The sequence below is a fragment of the Melampsora larici-populina genome (genome assembly GCF_000204055.1).
Source record: "Melampsora larici-populina 98AG31 unplaced genomic scaffold MELLAscaffold_17, whole genome shotgun sequence".
NCBI classification, from domain to species: Eukaryota; Fungi; Basidiomycota; class Pucciniomycetes; order Pucciniales; family Melampsoraceae; genus Melampsora; species Melampsora laricis-populina.
Window position 1 is genome coordinate 427,809 of NW_006768781.1, and position 15,748 is coordinate 443,556.

A 15,748-nucleotide genomic window follows, 5' to 3' on the forward strand; every position below is an offset into this window, starting at 1 on the left:
GTTTAGAAATTGCATGTCGTCCGACAAGCATTCCTTTTACTTCAGGATTGACAAGCTTCAATAATCTTCGGAAGGATTCTTTCTCAACGATTGAGAAGGCGAGGTCGTTATCGGCGATGAGATAACATATACTAGTCTTGAGGTTGGAAACATCAAGTATATCCTAACAGTTTTTCGAATCAAAAGAACATGAACATCAGCTATTGTCGATGTGTTCTGGAGTAAGAAGACAAAAAGACTCGCCATGTGAACTGATTTCATCTTCTTGAAACCTGCAGTCAAGCTTCCTTGTCTTCCATCGATTGGACCGTCATCGCGGAGATTATGCTTGAAAGTGAGGTGGTTCTTCATCGAAGTAGTACTTCCTTTATGATCGCGTTTCAACTTCGTGCCACATTCTTTTCCATCCCTCATGACGTAACGACACTGATTGATATCTGAGTTTTCTAATCTTTTAAAATATTTCCATACGTAACTTTTTCGAGTTGACTGAGATTCCGTCGTATCGGAGCTATCGGCATGGGACAAATCAATTGTGGTTGAAGTGGGGGCTTCGGACATGTTGATCAATTGATTTAAGGTTGATTAATTGAAGTGAGAAGGTCGTTTGCGCGGTGATAAGTGGATTTCTCAGACAATTGTAAGGTTTGAGGTGGTGGGGAAGATGATCGAAAACGCCCTTTTCTCTTTTTTTTTATTTTTTTTTTTTTTTGGCTGTACCGGCCGGATATCCTCACAGTAAGTTTTGCCTCTATCTTACAACTTCAACTTCTGGTTATCTGACTCATATCTTTCTATCTTATAGTTCACGTCGGATGGAGCCGACCACGCCGGATATTGACCGGAGCACATCTTGAGCTTCACAAGAAGTCTAGACTCTTGTCATGTGCTCGATTCTTGTTTCTTTGCTTGTACCTTTTCATTTTCTTAGTTTTATAGTTGTTTTTCTTTGGAAATGAGTGTTGTACTTCTGGCTTTTCATTACTCGGCTATTCATGATCATTGGGTTCTAATTGAATAACGCTTTCAAACACATTTGCCGTATCCGCCACATTCTTCTTTGATATCACATTGGAGCTTTTGTTAGACCCCTAAGCGATTGATCTTTAGCCTCGAGAGATCAAAGTAAATATCGCCTGCTAGCCTAATCTTACACAGCTGGCCACAAGCCAATTAGGCTGCATTAAAACAGATTAAAACATAACCATAACGAGTCTTCGCGTCGTGACTCATGAAAGCCTCGACCGTCACGCTGAGGACCCATCTCACTTCGCTTCGAGCAGCCTTCGACACATCATCCACTGAGGATTATGATGCACAAAATGAGAAAGCATGCGACATGAAGTGAACAAAAGCTTACTCTGGCCATCATGAATAAAATGACGTCACAACCTTGACCATGAAGCCTTTGAATCAAATCACAAAAAAGTGACCATCGCCAACAAGAGAGAAAAGATGAAAAATGATATGTAGGCTTTCGATTTTCTCAACCTCATGACATCAACATGCATGAACTCTTGAGCTTTACGTCATTCAACTGACCCTGCACCGGTAGCTATAGGCGTCATGAACGTGGGCGTAATTGATAAACAATAAAATCAATTGAAGCGATCAAAAACGCATTTATGTTGACTAACGTAAAGGACCGTTTTATGATTTGAAGAAGGCTTTGAAAAGTCCAATTGTATTTTGATCATGATGACCAAGAGCGGGGAGATTAAAACTTATGAAGAGCTGCCTGAGGCGGAAATTAAAGATGAAGATGAGCTCAATTGTTCACCTTAGGCTTCACCTTCACCTTTACCCCATACACTTGAACGTTTTTATTTGTGAAGGTTTTCTTTTCCCCCTTTTTTTTGGTGTACGCACGCCTAAATTAGGAAATGTCTATCTAAATCAACTTGTTGAGGTAGGGTTTACAAAGATGATAGGACAACGTTTCATTCTTTAAAGAAATTTATGATTAACTTTTAAAGAAGTCCGTTGTACCAAATCTTCAAAGTCTTTTTTTATTAAGGTAAAGGGTTTACTTTAATGATGATCTGTTTTTTAGGATCAATTTTTTTTACAAAGATCTCTTTGGAAGGAGGTTTTTGAGGGCATTTTATGATTTGAAGGATGTGTGGAATCGTTAGCCAAAGTGGCCAAGGCAAGTGTGAATTCATCCAAATAAATTGATCAAAACAAATGTATGTATAGATTTGACTTCATGACGCCTTAACTAAATCTTGGGCGGTACGGCTTTGATTGAAAGGGTCTGATTAAGATGATGTAGTAAGGCTCATTTGTGCTCATATAGAGAATTCAATCGAATAGGACAAGTGAATGAGTTTGGAAAATGGTTTATGTTTCTTTGATGATGAAGTTTGATCAGGGAATCACAATTAGATCTGTGTGTATCGCAGCTAATCTGCAAGAAATAGTAAGTTGAGCCAAGTAGGCTTTAAACTTCAGTTGTTATTAGTATGGGGTAGTTGCTGCAAGGAGGTGCCGTGGTGGGTTTAACGATGACATATTTGATCAGCTGACTTAGTCAATCGAATGATGATGTGATACATCATAGAAAGACCAAAAGAGGAAGTTGAACATCATACGACTGTCATCGTTCGTTTGTTCGTTCGTTCCTCAAGACTTTCTAGAACCCACTGCAAGCTTTCCATTAGAATTTTTCACCTCGGCAGCCTTTTGAGGGTGAACTGACCGGTGATAATCAAAAAAAATAAAGAAATCTATGTATGTATGCATCATGTATGTATGCATTTCTTTGTTGTTCACCCGCCTCACTCCGCTTCTCTTGCGCCTCTGTAAAAAACCCCCCGGGGCGACTTTTAGTTGTTGAATGGTTGATTGGTTAACATTCTGCTGGGTTTGCTTTGAGTAGGGATTGGGATATGCTATTGAATTGAGATGGGGTTTGTGTAAATCAAGAAGAAATCGACCGAGTCTTGAGGTTCTTGACTGTCATACTTGATACTTTTGGTTTTCTCCTTTTATGGAATTCTTGAGTTGATCAGCTCATTTGATCAAATCAAATCAAATCAAATCAAACTTGATCAGCTTTAATGATTTCATTTCTCAACCTCACTTCTGATTCTCATCAAACCCTCAGCATAACAAGTTCTAACACTCCGCGCTCAGACTCTCACTCTCTCTAGAGTTCAGATTATAAAACTCATCCCATCTTCCTCACATCCTTCATTCCTTCCATCCCATCATCTTTTAATATCACCACATTTCTACTCGGATCATTTCCCTCATCTTGACCTTGATCACTACAATGATGGCTCAAGTACTTCATATGAATGCTGAGGTTACTTCCACTTCGCTTCCTCAATCATATGATACACTCATGACATTGAAAGCCGATCAAACTATTCGAACATCAGACAATCTAAACAATCTAATTCTTTCTATAATCAATCCTCTTCTCAACATACACTCTAGAATAACAGCTTCATATTCTGATCATCAATCATCCTTCACATTTACTGAGGTAGACCCTATTGATACTGTTAATGAAGGACTTGATCAACTTTTATCGATCTTAAACCTTTTGGATAATGATTTCATTCGACCTACTCATAAGCTTTCAAAGTCTCTCAAGAGCCTTCGTCATCGACTTGATTCACTTGAAGAAACTTCTAAAATCTCATCAACTCAAACTGAAACTAAATCGTAAGTTACTCACAATTATCTTCTTTCTTTTCATGATGGAAATGGCTTTTAACTGATTTTGAAAATTGTCATTATATTTTTGTGAAAACTTTTGTAGAATTCGTCAAATCTCAAAACAAAGTTTATGTTTAGTCAAAAGATTAATGAACCAAACTAGAGTAATACGACAAGTTTTAAAAGATTTCATATGTTGGGCAGATACTGAATTGATGGCAAGTTTAGCAAGTTCTAAACCGATCTTACAATCAACTTATCAAGACTCAAACCCACAAGAAACCCATCATGATCAAGAAATGCAAATAGATGAAGAGTTTTATAATTTGATTGATCAATGTGTAGATATCATTCAATCTACTTATCAACTGAATCTATTTTTAAGAAAACTTCAACATCAATTTCATGAATTAATTCCTACTTTAGGATCACTTACGAATTTATTAATTATCAATCATAAAAGATCTCTTCAATTAAACCTGATCAGAAATCATCAAATTGATAAAAATCGTCATCAAAAAGATAAAAGATTGGATAGTAGGTTTGTTAGAGTTAGTTCGAATTTGGTGTGCAAGTTTTTAAAGTCTATTGATCCTACTTGTTTGGTTACTGTTCATCGTTTAATGAAGAGATTGGAATCTTCTTTAGACCAAAGAAGATAATCTATGTGTTATTTACTTCATCTTTCTATTACCCTTTTCTTATCTCTATCTGATTCTCTTTTTCTGGGAGCGGAAACTCATTCAAATATACAAACAAATCATAAAACCTCTTACTAAACTTTCAACCTTTTTCAAGTCCAACTCTTATGTTTAAGTTTTCTTTAGAAACTTTTATAGATCTGTAGTATCATTTCATTTATTTGGTTTTCATACATGTGTATTTACTAGAATTATGTATCTTTTCTTTTGCCTTTTTTCTTTGGACATTTCAGGTTTAGATTCAATATATTGCAGTTTTTTTTTGTGGAAATCAGAATAAAGAACTTCACTTTTTTTCTGAAATGTGTTAATCAATGCATATATTCAAAGCTGTTTTATTCAGAACAGGATTGAAGAAGAGAGACTGATAATAAATTCCTTTCATGAGTTTTACCCTCGTCTTTGAATCCCTGTCATATCATCACACCTTTTGATATGACTTCGAGTTCAAGTATGATAAAGTGAATCAAAACCTCATCAAATCTGGAAGTTGCATCTCAACTTCACGGCCAAATCACTCACATCTGACCCTTTTATAAAGGATGACTAATTTCAATTCATTTGGTCTTCCAAGCCAATTTTCTCACCTTTACTTGATACACAAGTCTTCCAGTTTTACATAGGTTGGTGAAACAGATCTTAAATGGTCCATACTCCCTTTTAGAATTTTATGATCACTAATAAACCCTTGGTCGTCCATATTGTACACGTGGTCTTGTTAATCTACAGTCATTCCAGTTTTGCTTGTTGTTAAGGCCTCGGTGTGGGGTTCTCGGCGGGGATCAAGGTTGGGTGTCTAATAAGCTATGCAGATTGTCGTATGAAGAAGAAAGAGAAAAGACAACTGTGGTTTGTACAACATAGTCTAATCTCGTGTCTGTGACATCTACTACCCGGTATTTCACTAACAGTTACATGTCTCTTGAGGATCGTAACATTATCCCCCTTTTTACGCCCAAACTCCCTCTTGCAAGTTCTGCGTTCCTTCCACGGGCAGCGTTAAAAAACCCAGTGGGAAAAAGCTTGCCCTCTCTCATTTTCTCCTTGTCCTTTTGTATTTACTTGCTGCATTTGGGAATTTGATGTTGAATTCATTCACTAAATCTTTGCTATTTGATAAATTTTCCTCAGGTTCCCATGAATTGTGTTCAGTTCCAAACCCTTTCCAGCTGACTAAATATTCCTTCTTCCTATACCTTTTTCTACAGTCTAATATTTCTAATACTTCCCATTCTTCATTTCCTTCCATGATTGTTGGCTGCGGTTCGGATTCCTGACGACCTTCAATACCGTCTGTTTCGTGTTTCCTAAGTAGAGAGACATGGAATACTGGGTGTATACCCCTCATTGACGTAGGTAAAGTCAGCTCATATGCGGATCTTGATATTTTCTTGGAGATGTTAAAAGGACCCATCCACTTATGATCTAATTTAGGACTAGGCCTTGTCGTCGAAAGGTTCTTGTTGTTGAGCCAAACCTGGTCGCCAATCTTCCAATCGGGGGTTGAGCGGATGCCCTTGTCGAACTGAATTTTCATCTCTTCCTGTGCTGTCTTCAAACACTCAGTCAGTTCCGATTGTACATTGATTAGTTCTGTCAGTCTTTTCTCTACTGAAGGTATACATTGTTCTGCGGAGGGGATACCACTGAAACTATGATTATACCCATAGTTTGCTTTGAACGGCGAGACTCCTGTCGAAGCGTGGTCCTTGTATTTGTACAAGAATTCGGCGATTGGTAAGAGAGTCTCCCAGTTGTCCTGTCGGTAGTTGACAAAGTGTCGAAGGTACTGCTCTACAACTTTGTTGACAATTTCGGACTGACCATCGGTGCGCGGGTGGTATGCTGTGGAAGGTTGTAATTGAATGCCTAGTCTCTTATCCAGTTCCTTTGTGATCTGAGAAATGAAGATGCTCCCTCTATCCGATGTGATAGTTCTGGGGGTGCCATGTAATTTCCATACAAATTTCACCATTAAGTCTGCTAATGTTTCTGCTGTCATGGATTCGTTGCATCGAATAAAATGGCTCATTTTCGTGAGGCGATCGACTACTGTGAGTATACTGTCTTTTCCGTTGGAAAGTGGCAGTCCGGTAATCAAATCGTAGCTGATGTCGACCCATGGTCCCGCTGGTACTGGTAGAGGCTGGAGAGATCCAAATGGCTTTTGAGTACTTGATTTGTTTCGTAGGCAAGAATCACATCCATCTACATATTTGTTTGTGTACGCTTTCTGGCTTGGCCACGTGAAGCTTCTCTTCACTAAACTAAGTGTCTTCGCCCTGCCCGGGTGTCCCGCTAGTAGACTATCGTGGCGACTGCGTAGGATTTGGCGTTTGATCTCGTTGCTGTTTGGCACTTTGATTCGCCCTTGATTATACACTATTCCATCATGTACTCTATAGTTGGCCGTTTTTTGACGTATTGCTGTAGATATGGGATTGGAAATTGCTTGTATAAGTTCCTTCAGTCTTGGATCATCATTAGTAGTCTTTCTGATTAGGCCTATGATATCTTCGTCGTTGAGGATGGGGTCGGTTGGTGTCTCATTGTTTACTCCCAAGACATCTACTTCGAACCAATGCTCTGCATCTGGTAGTTCAATCTCCTCGTTCTCAAAACAAGATTCAATACTTGCAACCTCGGGTTGAAAAGTGTCGGGTGTGATGTTTTCCGGTCTAAGCAGTTGACCAAAAGTTAATTTTTTGTCATGAGTTGGCGCTAGGTCTGGTCTTCTTGACAGTGCATCTGGTTTAGCGGCTTGTTGTCCTGGGCGGAATTTAATTTGAAAATCAAAGCATCCTAGAGTCTCGGCCCATCTAGCTTGGCGTCGGGTTAATTGTTTGGTAGTCATGAATGATTCAAGATTGCGGTGGTCCGTATATACTATGACGTCCAATCTATTCGGGTTTCCTTCTAAGTAGTGCCTCCACTCTTTAAAAGACGCCACAATAGCAAGGAGTTCCTTATCAAATATTTCATAATTCCGTTCCGCCTGTGCCAATGATCTGGATAAGTATGCAACTGGATGTAGTTCATTGTCGTCCTCGCTGATTTGGGATAGTACGGCGCCAATTGCAAAATCGGAACAGTCACATTCCAGTACAAAAGGTTTGTACGGATTTGCAATCTTCAAAACCGGTGCTGACGTGAAAGCATTCTTCAATTCTTCAAATGATTTCTTGCACTCGTCATCCCATAAGTAAGGCGTTTTATGGCGTGTCAGATTATGCAGGGGTCTGGTTGTCTGTGAGAAATGGCTGATGAATCTTCGATAAAAATTTGCAAATCCAATGAATCGTTGGAGCTCGGTGACGTTTCTTGGGGCTGGCCACTCGGATACGGCTCTTACTTTAGTAGGATCCATCTTGATCTTGTTGCGTGATATGACCAGGCCTAAGTACTCGACTTCTGATTTTGAGAATTCGCACTTCTCTGGTTTAAGCCATAGTTGGTGTTTATCAAGGATCTCTAGTATCTGTAATACAACATTTTCGTGCCGCACCCCCTTTTTTGTATAGATCATAATATCGTCTAAAAAGGCAGCCGCGTCTTTTCCAATATGTTGGAGCAGTATGTCTTGCATGAAATACTGGAAGTATCCAGGAGCTCCCGTTGGTCCAAAAGGCATTGTCAGGGGGGCAAACTGACCTGCTCTGCAGATGAAGGCGAGTTTATCCTCGTCTCCTTCAGCTACTCGTAGGTTACCGTATGCATTCCGTAAGTCCAGTTTGGTGTACTTGTCAGCGTCGAGGAGGCTGTCCACCAGATCCATGGTTAAGGGCAGCGGATATTTGTTCTTAACCGTCACGGCGTTCAGTTTACGGTAGTCGAAGCAGGGTCTTAGATTTCCATCTTTTTTCCCGGTGAAGAGCACCGGAGCTGCCCAGGGTGAGGTTGTACGTCTGATAGTACCATTTGCCAGGCCAGTGTTTATCATTTTGTCTAAAGTCTGAGTTTCAGCTGGGGATAATGGTATTATCCTGCTAGCTTGAGGTTGCGCTCCTTCTACCAGCTCTACTTTGAAGTCATATTTTCTTCGAGGTGGTAGGCATTGAGCATTGGATTTCTGAAACATGCGGATATACCGATGATAAGCTGTTGGTACTAGCTCTTCCACTGATTTAGTGGGTATGTTCTTTTTTTCATCGGCTGCTAGACGAGCAGAAGTCGACCACGAGGCTTTCAAGGAGCTGATTTCAGTGGGACTGTTATTTAGGGAAAGAAAAGGCTTGCCAGCTGATACGGGGGATGGGTTGAGATGAGACGAGTCGAACTCACATTGCGGGGGCTTATGTGTACTTTTTACAATACACGCCCCCTTGTCATGTTGCCTTGCGTGCCCTGTGGGCTCCTCCAGTGGACCTTCAGGGTTATGTTTCGGCGTAGACGAGGCTGGATCATCAGCCGCAATGCAGTCTCCTTCAGTTTGAGTCTTGATGTCGGGCGTTAACAGGTTAGAGTGTGTAATCGTGCCTTCGGTGAGGTTGTATTTGTTGTTTGTCGTACTGGATTCTAGCTGTTGTAGAAGAGAATCATGCTTGCCAACACCTTCGGGTGAATCTGATTGAGGTAATAGATTAAAAGACTCACTCTGCGGGGATGTTAACGTGTTATCAGTAACACACATCCCCTCGTCACGGTACCTAGCGTCCCTCGGGTGTTCCAACTTGGGATCCTTGGAGGGTTTTGATGGTCCAGACGACTCCACTACTGTGGAGGCAGCAAAAACATTAGCTGTGGTGATGATACCACTACTCCAGTCAATCCTGTGACTGTTCGCGCGGATCCATGGAATGCCTAGGATACTGTCATACGTATTCTTAAGGTCGGTGATGATGAAGTTGGTGGGTTGGGTGTCGCGTTCGAGGTAGAGGTCCAGTTCATGTGAAGATCTTGATCTTGAACCATTGAATCCTGTGATGTCGCGTGAAGTGCTCACTCCTAGGTGTAAGATATCGGCTTTTCTTGCAAATGATTCTCCCAACACATTGTGGGTGGCACCTGAATCAATCAGGAGGCGGGCTGATGGGTAATACGATGGTGTGGCGCGTGGATTTTGGGTCAGGGAAAAGGTAACTGAGAGGAATAAGCGTGGGTCGCTCGTATTGCAAGTTACAACAGTGCTAGTTCCTAGAGCTATTGAAGCACCCAAATCCATACTGCTCAAGCTAGGCACAACCGTCAAGCTTGAGCGCCTCCATTTTTTGAAACATCACTACGACTAGAACCCTCTGCCCGATCCTTCACTTCATTCCTACTATCATTCAAAGCAGCTAGCTTCACCTCTAAATCAGCAATGCGACTACTGTAACCCCCATTTCCTCTTCCTCTACGATCACCCGTTCTACCAGGACAAGCATTGGCACGGTGGCCTCGTGCAGCACATTTGAAACAAGCACCAGTACGTAAACGATGAGATCGTTCTTCATCGGATAGTCGAGTAAACGAAGATGAGATGTCCATCGCATTGGGGTCTCAAGCTGGTGTTGATACAGTGGTCGAAGTGTCTGCTGTACCGTGGATTTTGTTGTCCAGTTTGATCGCGAGGTTGGCTATTTGCTCTACTGAAGTGAACTCATCTTGAACTAGTACCATAGCTACTCTTATGTCTCGTTTCAGGCCTTGTTCAAACTGGCTGATCAGTGTAGGCACTTCCCAGCCTGTGTTAGCAGCGTGTAAGTTAAACTCATAGGTGTACGCTGCGACAGTGGATTTCTGGGTAAGGGATCGTAATGCCTTCTCCGCCTTCGACTTCTTTTCGGTGTCGAAATACATCGCTTTAAAGTTACGCACGAACCGGTCAAACGTGACTAAATGGGCAGTGGAGTCGTCAAGTAACTCTGTCATCATCGGTTGGGCCCATGAACTCGCAGTACCCGTGAGGTATGATAGCGCGAATACGACCTTAGTACGGTCGGTGGGGAATAGATGAGGGTGTGCCAACATATACAGTTGGACTTGGCTGGCAAAGACTTCAGCTGGGCCACCTCGATTGCCATCAAACTTGTCGGGCGTGGCGACCTTAGGCCCTTTGGGATTTGGGGTCGTCTCGTGTTGTGGCACTGTAGGAGGTGCTGCATTCCCCGCATTAGTGAAGGTATGCGAAGTAGTGTTACGAGAAGACTCGATAGCGGCTAATCGCTCTTCCGCCTGTCTACTGCGGGCTTCGGCTTGTTCTCGAAGGCGACGTTCTCCGGCTAATGAATTCTGGAGTTCAGTTAACTGACGCTGGATTTCCTCCATCTCATCGACCGTAAGTTCAGTGACAGGTGGTGCTTGGTTGGTGTTGACAAAGGATTCCTCACGATCACTATCCGGATCGTCGTCGTCGAGCAAGGGAGATCTGTATGAGGGAGACGTGATCGATAGAGTTCTGCGGAGGTAGTTCGGTGTTAATCTTCAGTGGTGCATTCAATATCAAGTATAAAGTTTCAGTTCAATGATTTTCTAAATATGATCTAATCTATCCTTCTTGTTGTTTCTAATCTTATTCGAGTTCAATTTCAATTCTTAAAGTTTCTGATTCTAGTTCTTCTGATCTGTTGATGCCCGCTTGTTGTAGATACGACAATATGTTAAGGCCTTGGTGTGGGGTTCTCGGCGGGGATCAAGGTTGGGTGTCTAATAAGCTATGCAGATTGTTGTATGAAGAAGAAAGAGAAAAGACAACTGTGGTTTGTACAACATAGTCTAATCTCGTGTCTGTGACATCTACTACCCGGTATTTCACTAACAGTTACATGTCTCTTGAGGATCGTAACATCACACAGCCAAAAAAACCTCTTTAGTCATAAGCCCCTCTTTCAAGTGCACGGCCGCAGCCGCGCGAGGGGCTTAGTTAAGCTAAGACTGAAACGGATAAACCAATCCGTCAATGTCGTTGACATCGCTCATCCGGAACTTCACGTACAATTCTTTGATTCCGGACTGTCCAATCCATTCCGGACCCATCATCCATTCCGGGAACTTCCAACCCATCGGAGCCTCTGTTAAGCGCCAATCTTTCCACACCCGGACGTATCACCACATGGTAGTTCAATGTCAATGAGCTTGGATGTTGGATGTGGACTGTGCCACATCAAAGCTCAAATATTACCTTCCATACCACGCACGGTAAGACATATAATCAGCGCGCAATGGTGCCAATCGCTCCAATTTTGGATAGACCATGCACATTCCATTCATTAGCTCAGATTCACTATTGTGCGTTCATTGAACAAAATATTAGTAATTTAAACAAACCGCGCGGCCTCACACCACGTCCTCTCAGGAATTTATGATGGTGTTACCGTACTTGGTACCACTCACAGGGGCCAAAATTGATGCTCACAACTATGTGAGTGTTGTAGACTTTCCTGAAAACTTCAAAAAAGATTCATTTTGTCTCAGAATCATTCAATTCATGAGTTTGGTAGTGTTCAGGCAATCAGGCTGTTTTGCTCAGATTTTGCTTGGCATTGCTGGATAATGCTCATTTTCATCTTGGATGAGCATTCTGTGGGATCAGTCTCTGAGATGAGTATTCAGGATCCGCTCATGAGGCATACTCAGAACATCTCAGAACCTCTCCAACATGAAAACAAAACATTTTTTTTCACCACCCTTCCCAATAGATGTCAGCACTACACCACCAATTTACCCCGCTTTTGTTGAAATTTGGTTTGCGGGGTACCCAAGAATCACAGCCGGAACCCGGCTCAAATTCCATGGGTTTTTCAGCAGAGACCTTGGGTTTTTAGTTCTCCAACAGCAATATTGAATCAGCGGTTACAGACTCTATAGAAGATAGAACCACCAAACTGTCCATTGCCTTTGACTCCAATCCATCATCATCAAACTAATCGTTCTTCATTTGATTTTAATCTTTGACTTTATTCAATTCAACTTCACTTTGATTAAAAAAACATTCATCTTCTCCTCATCATCATCGACTAAACTCTTATTCACTTTCAAGTTGGACAAAGATTGCAGAAGCAATATTCTCTGAGGTCTATAGTTGGTTGCCTGAAAAATGCTCTGATTCAGCCAATTTAGGTGCAAAAGCGCATGAAGCTTTTGTGATGAAGTTAGTTCCAATAAAGAGATCAAAATCCCATAGTCAACAAAGACATGCGACCAAGATGACTGATCAAAACTATGATAGTCGGGTTGGAATTGAAGCTGACAAGTTTCCATGCAAAACAGAATGGGCCGATGTTGAAAAGGAGGTCAAGTTGTCATGCCTCTTAGGTTCTGAATCTGAGAAAGGCTTTCTCAATTTTTGTGGGTAAGCATTTGTCAGTCACCCCTTTGCCACCCGATGAGACACTACACTTTTCCAGTACCAGTATTGATCATACTATCTTTCATACTATCTTTTTATTTGATCGTCTGCAGTGCATTTGTTGGCTCTGGAGCATACCCGCCTGTCTTACTCAAGGAATGGAAGAGCTATCAAGAACGTTGTCCTGATAAAGTGTACAATCCAAGTCCAGGTGAATATAAGGGTTTATCAGACATTGAGTTGTAGCGGATTTTATTCATTTTATGGTTAACGCTAACAGTATATTCATCTACCAGGTAAATTTTCTCGGCGGCAGCTGTATTGCTGTATGCTATCTGGCCAAGCTGGCAAAGATCTTGAGAGTCTTGATCTCATAAACTGGCAGGAGGCTATAAGTGTGTTCTCCCAGGTGGCTCATACATTGAGTCGAGCTGAGAGGGATCATGAGTTTGAGGTAAGGAATCTAAGTATGAAGGCAATTGCGTGACCTTTGACCTTATGGCTACTTATTCAATTTTCTTAGCATTGGGACCTTCATTGGGGTGACATCACAGTTCAGGGTCACAAATCTGCACCTGAAGCTACAGTTCAGACAAGAGGAAGCGGGCGTGCCAGTAATGGAGATACCTCTGCTGATGAACTTGTCAACCTCATGGCAAAGACAGCAATTGAATCTTTGACGCAGGATCCACTGAGTTCTGCCAAGACAAAAATCTCAGTCACTCCCCTAGACTTTGGACTATCACGAGCAAGATTCCAAATTGATAAAAGTCGGTCTCACGTCATCTGGACTGAACCGGATCCTGACATTTTTGGTGGTACGGCAGAAGCTGTTGATTATCAGTTTGAGTGCTATGATCTTATGAATGCAGCACACAAAGAAAAAAGTTGGAGTGATTATAGTTCATTTAGCAATGTGATCGTCAGTTCTATTTCCTTTCTCCCATCTCCTATACTGAGCCATTGCACTTACTGATCATTGCACGTTGTTCAGCTGCTAAGTGGTTACATTATCTCTCTCAAAAGTTATTGGACGAGAAAAGCTTATCACCACCTCGGATTTCACCAAGTGGAAACAGGGGTTCTTCATCGGCCAAAAGTTCTTCTGATTCACATTTTGAACAAACTTGTTTTAAGCTTCTTCAGACTGCTGGAAAGAAGCTCTCTGATGCAGTCAAAGCTGAAATCAAAAGTCAACGTCGTCAAGCAGCGTGATTCTTACCCAAACAGATTACATCCAATCCTAGTATAAACCAAGTTTTGATCAGGTCTACAGAATCATTCACAGACTGGTGGACTTCAGAATTTGCAGATGTGTTAGATTGAAAATTTCTTCAATTTCCTTTCTACTCTCTTATCTTGATCCTCAATGCTCTGTCTGAACTTTTTCATAACTTGTTCTTCTCTGTTTCTTTCTAATCTTGTGTGTAACAATGCTTCATATCAACACCATTTGAAATACCTTTGCAGTCAAAGTACTGCAAAAAGACCATTATTAGTTACTACTGACCGCTTTGGTTTCACCATTTCTCTTCAGAACATATCGTGGAGTAGCAACTCGTGTAGCTTGAATATCATGAGATATTGAAAAGAGTTCAATAGGATGACTCAAAACTTACCTAGTGGCAAAAAAGAACTCCTCAGATGCTCAAACTTGAAATTGATTGAGGACTCCATCTTGTGTTCATTCTCAAAAGGAGACAAATGGTACAAAGCTTGTCAAGATGTGTCCATCACCACCTTCTTATCTACTATATAAGCAAACACATCCCTACAAGGGATCATTAAGATCTCTGTCAGCTTCTCTTTCTTACCTTGTCATGGTACTTGATTTGGAATAGCTTTATTCCTCCAAACCACAAGTCCAAAATCCCTATTTGGGTCTAATGACATTCAATCCCATCAAAAACACAGGTCTGAACTTGTGACTCACCCACTCCTTCCCAACTAAAAGCCTAATCCTTTTTGATCTAGTGTTGATTTGGAACATGCCAAACAATCTCTGACATGCCAATCATGTCAATCATGCATATGTGGACTGTTTCATTGGACATTCAAGTTTTGGAAAGTCCCAGGGTTCAACACAATCAGGAATGAGAGTGACTGAACAGATTCTATTCCTGGACTTCTTGGTAAGTTTCATTCATGTTCATCAATCAATGTCAGGCAACATGGAAGCTTCCCTGTCTTACTAAATCGAATTCTTTGTGTGTTTCAAGCAAGAGACCCAAGCCCTGCATTCATATCTTTCTCACAAAAAATCTCAACTTTGTAAGTCATGACAACCCCAGCAAAAAGAGATTGACACATCACTTCCGCAAAATATCATTCTGTGGCCCAAACAGCTGCTCCGTAGGGGGATCAGCCCATGATCTTGGCATTTACAAATTGTGTATTAGTACCACGCTTCACCAACTAAGCTAACCGAGCTATGAATTATTGGGACTAGCGCAGGTTGGATCGGCTAGCCAGAACAGCAAAGGTAATAATGTTTTTCCTTTACACTCATACCCATCCACAGACTGGGCCTCAAGATACCAAAATAAACAACTAGAAGAGTTAAACTTTGATCATACAATTGATGTCTCTTACATTTGAAAACTAGATACAACTGCATTCAACCAGCTTGACTTGGATCTGCCGGTGGAGGACTGAGGAGTGAAGGAGGAACTGAAGTCCCACTTGATGGTGCTTTTGGCTTCTTGAAACATACAAACGCTAAAGCTGTTGTCTTTCAACTAGATTGAAGTGTACATTTCAATGCTTCCAATTCATTTTGTAGTACCTTGTTTGACCCTTCTAAATTTGGTGTACGTTGATGGTGTTGGAACCAAACCATGAGCTTATAGTTATTTCTCTTTTTTTCTAGTTTATATTTCATTACTTAATTTGTGCGCTTTCATCTTATTACAACACTAAGTAGTTTTGTTCCAGGGTTTTACTCACACCCTTTTTGTCTAGCTTAACCTAACCACACAATGTACCACAGAATTAAGCTTATCCTTTCCAGATCTGAGAAAGTTTTCTTTTCTTCATCTTCATTGAAAACTTTCTCATTAAACAACGCATTATCAACTTAATCATCTCTCCGGATAATCTTCTCCTTCTAGAC

At 41.2% G+C, this 15,748-nt stretch overlaps 2 protein-coding genes across 2 annotated transcripts; both read left to right on the forward strand.

Moving 5' to 3' along the window:
• Positions 1–3,280: 3,280 nt before the first annotated feature.
• MELLADRAFT_62984 (uncharacterized protein) lies at positions 3,281–4,331 on the forward strand (the record flags this gene model as incomplete). The annotated part of the gene is made up of 2 exons (XM_007409687.1): positions 3,281–3,675; positions 3,773–4,331. The coding sequence occupies 2 exons, from the start codon at positions 3,281–3,283 to the stop codon at positions 4,329–4,331; spliced, it is 954 nt and encodes a 317-aa protein (XP_007409749.1).
• Positions 4,332–12,493: 8,162 nt separating this feature from the next.
• On the forward strand, positions 12,494–13,851 carry MELLADRAFT_62985 (uncharacterized protein; the record flags this gene model as incomplete). The annotated part of the gene is made up of 5 exons (XM_007409688.1): positions 12,494–12,639; positions 12,750–12,847; positions 12,933–13,090; positions 13,160–13,468; positions 13,564–13,851. The coding sequence occupies 5 exons, from the start codon at positions 12,494–12,496 to the stop codon at positions 13,849–13,851; spliced, it is 999 nt and encodes a 332-aa protein (XP_007409750.1).
• Positions 13,852–15,748: the final 1,897 nt, after the last annotated feature.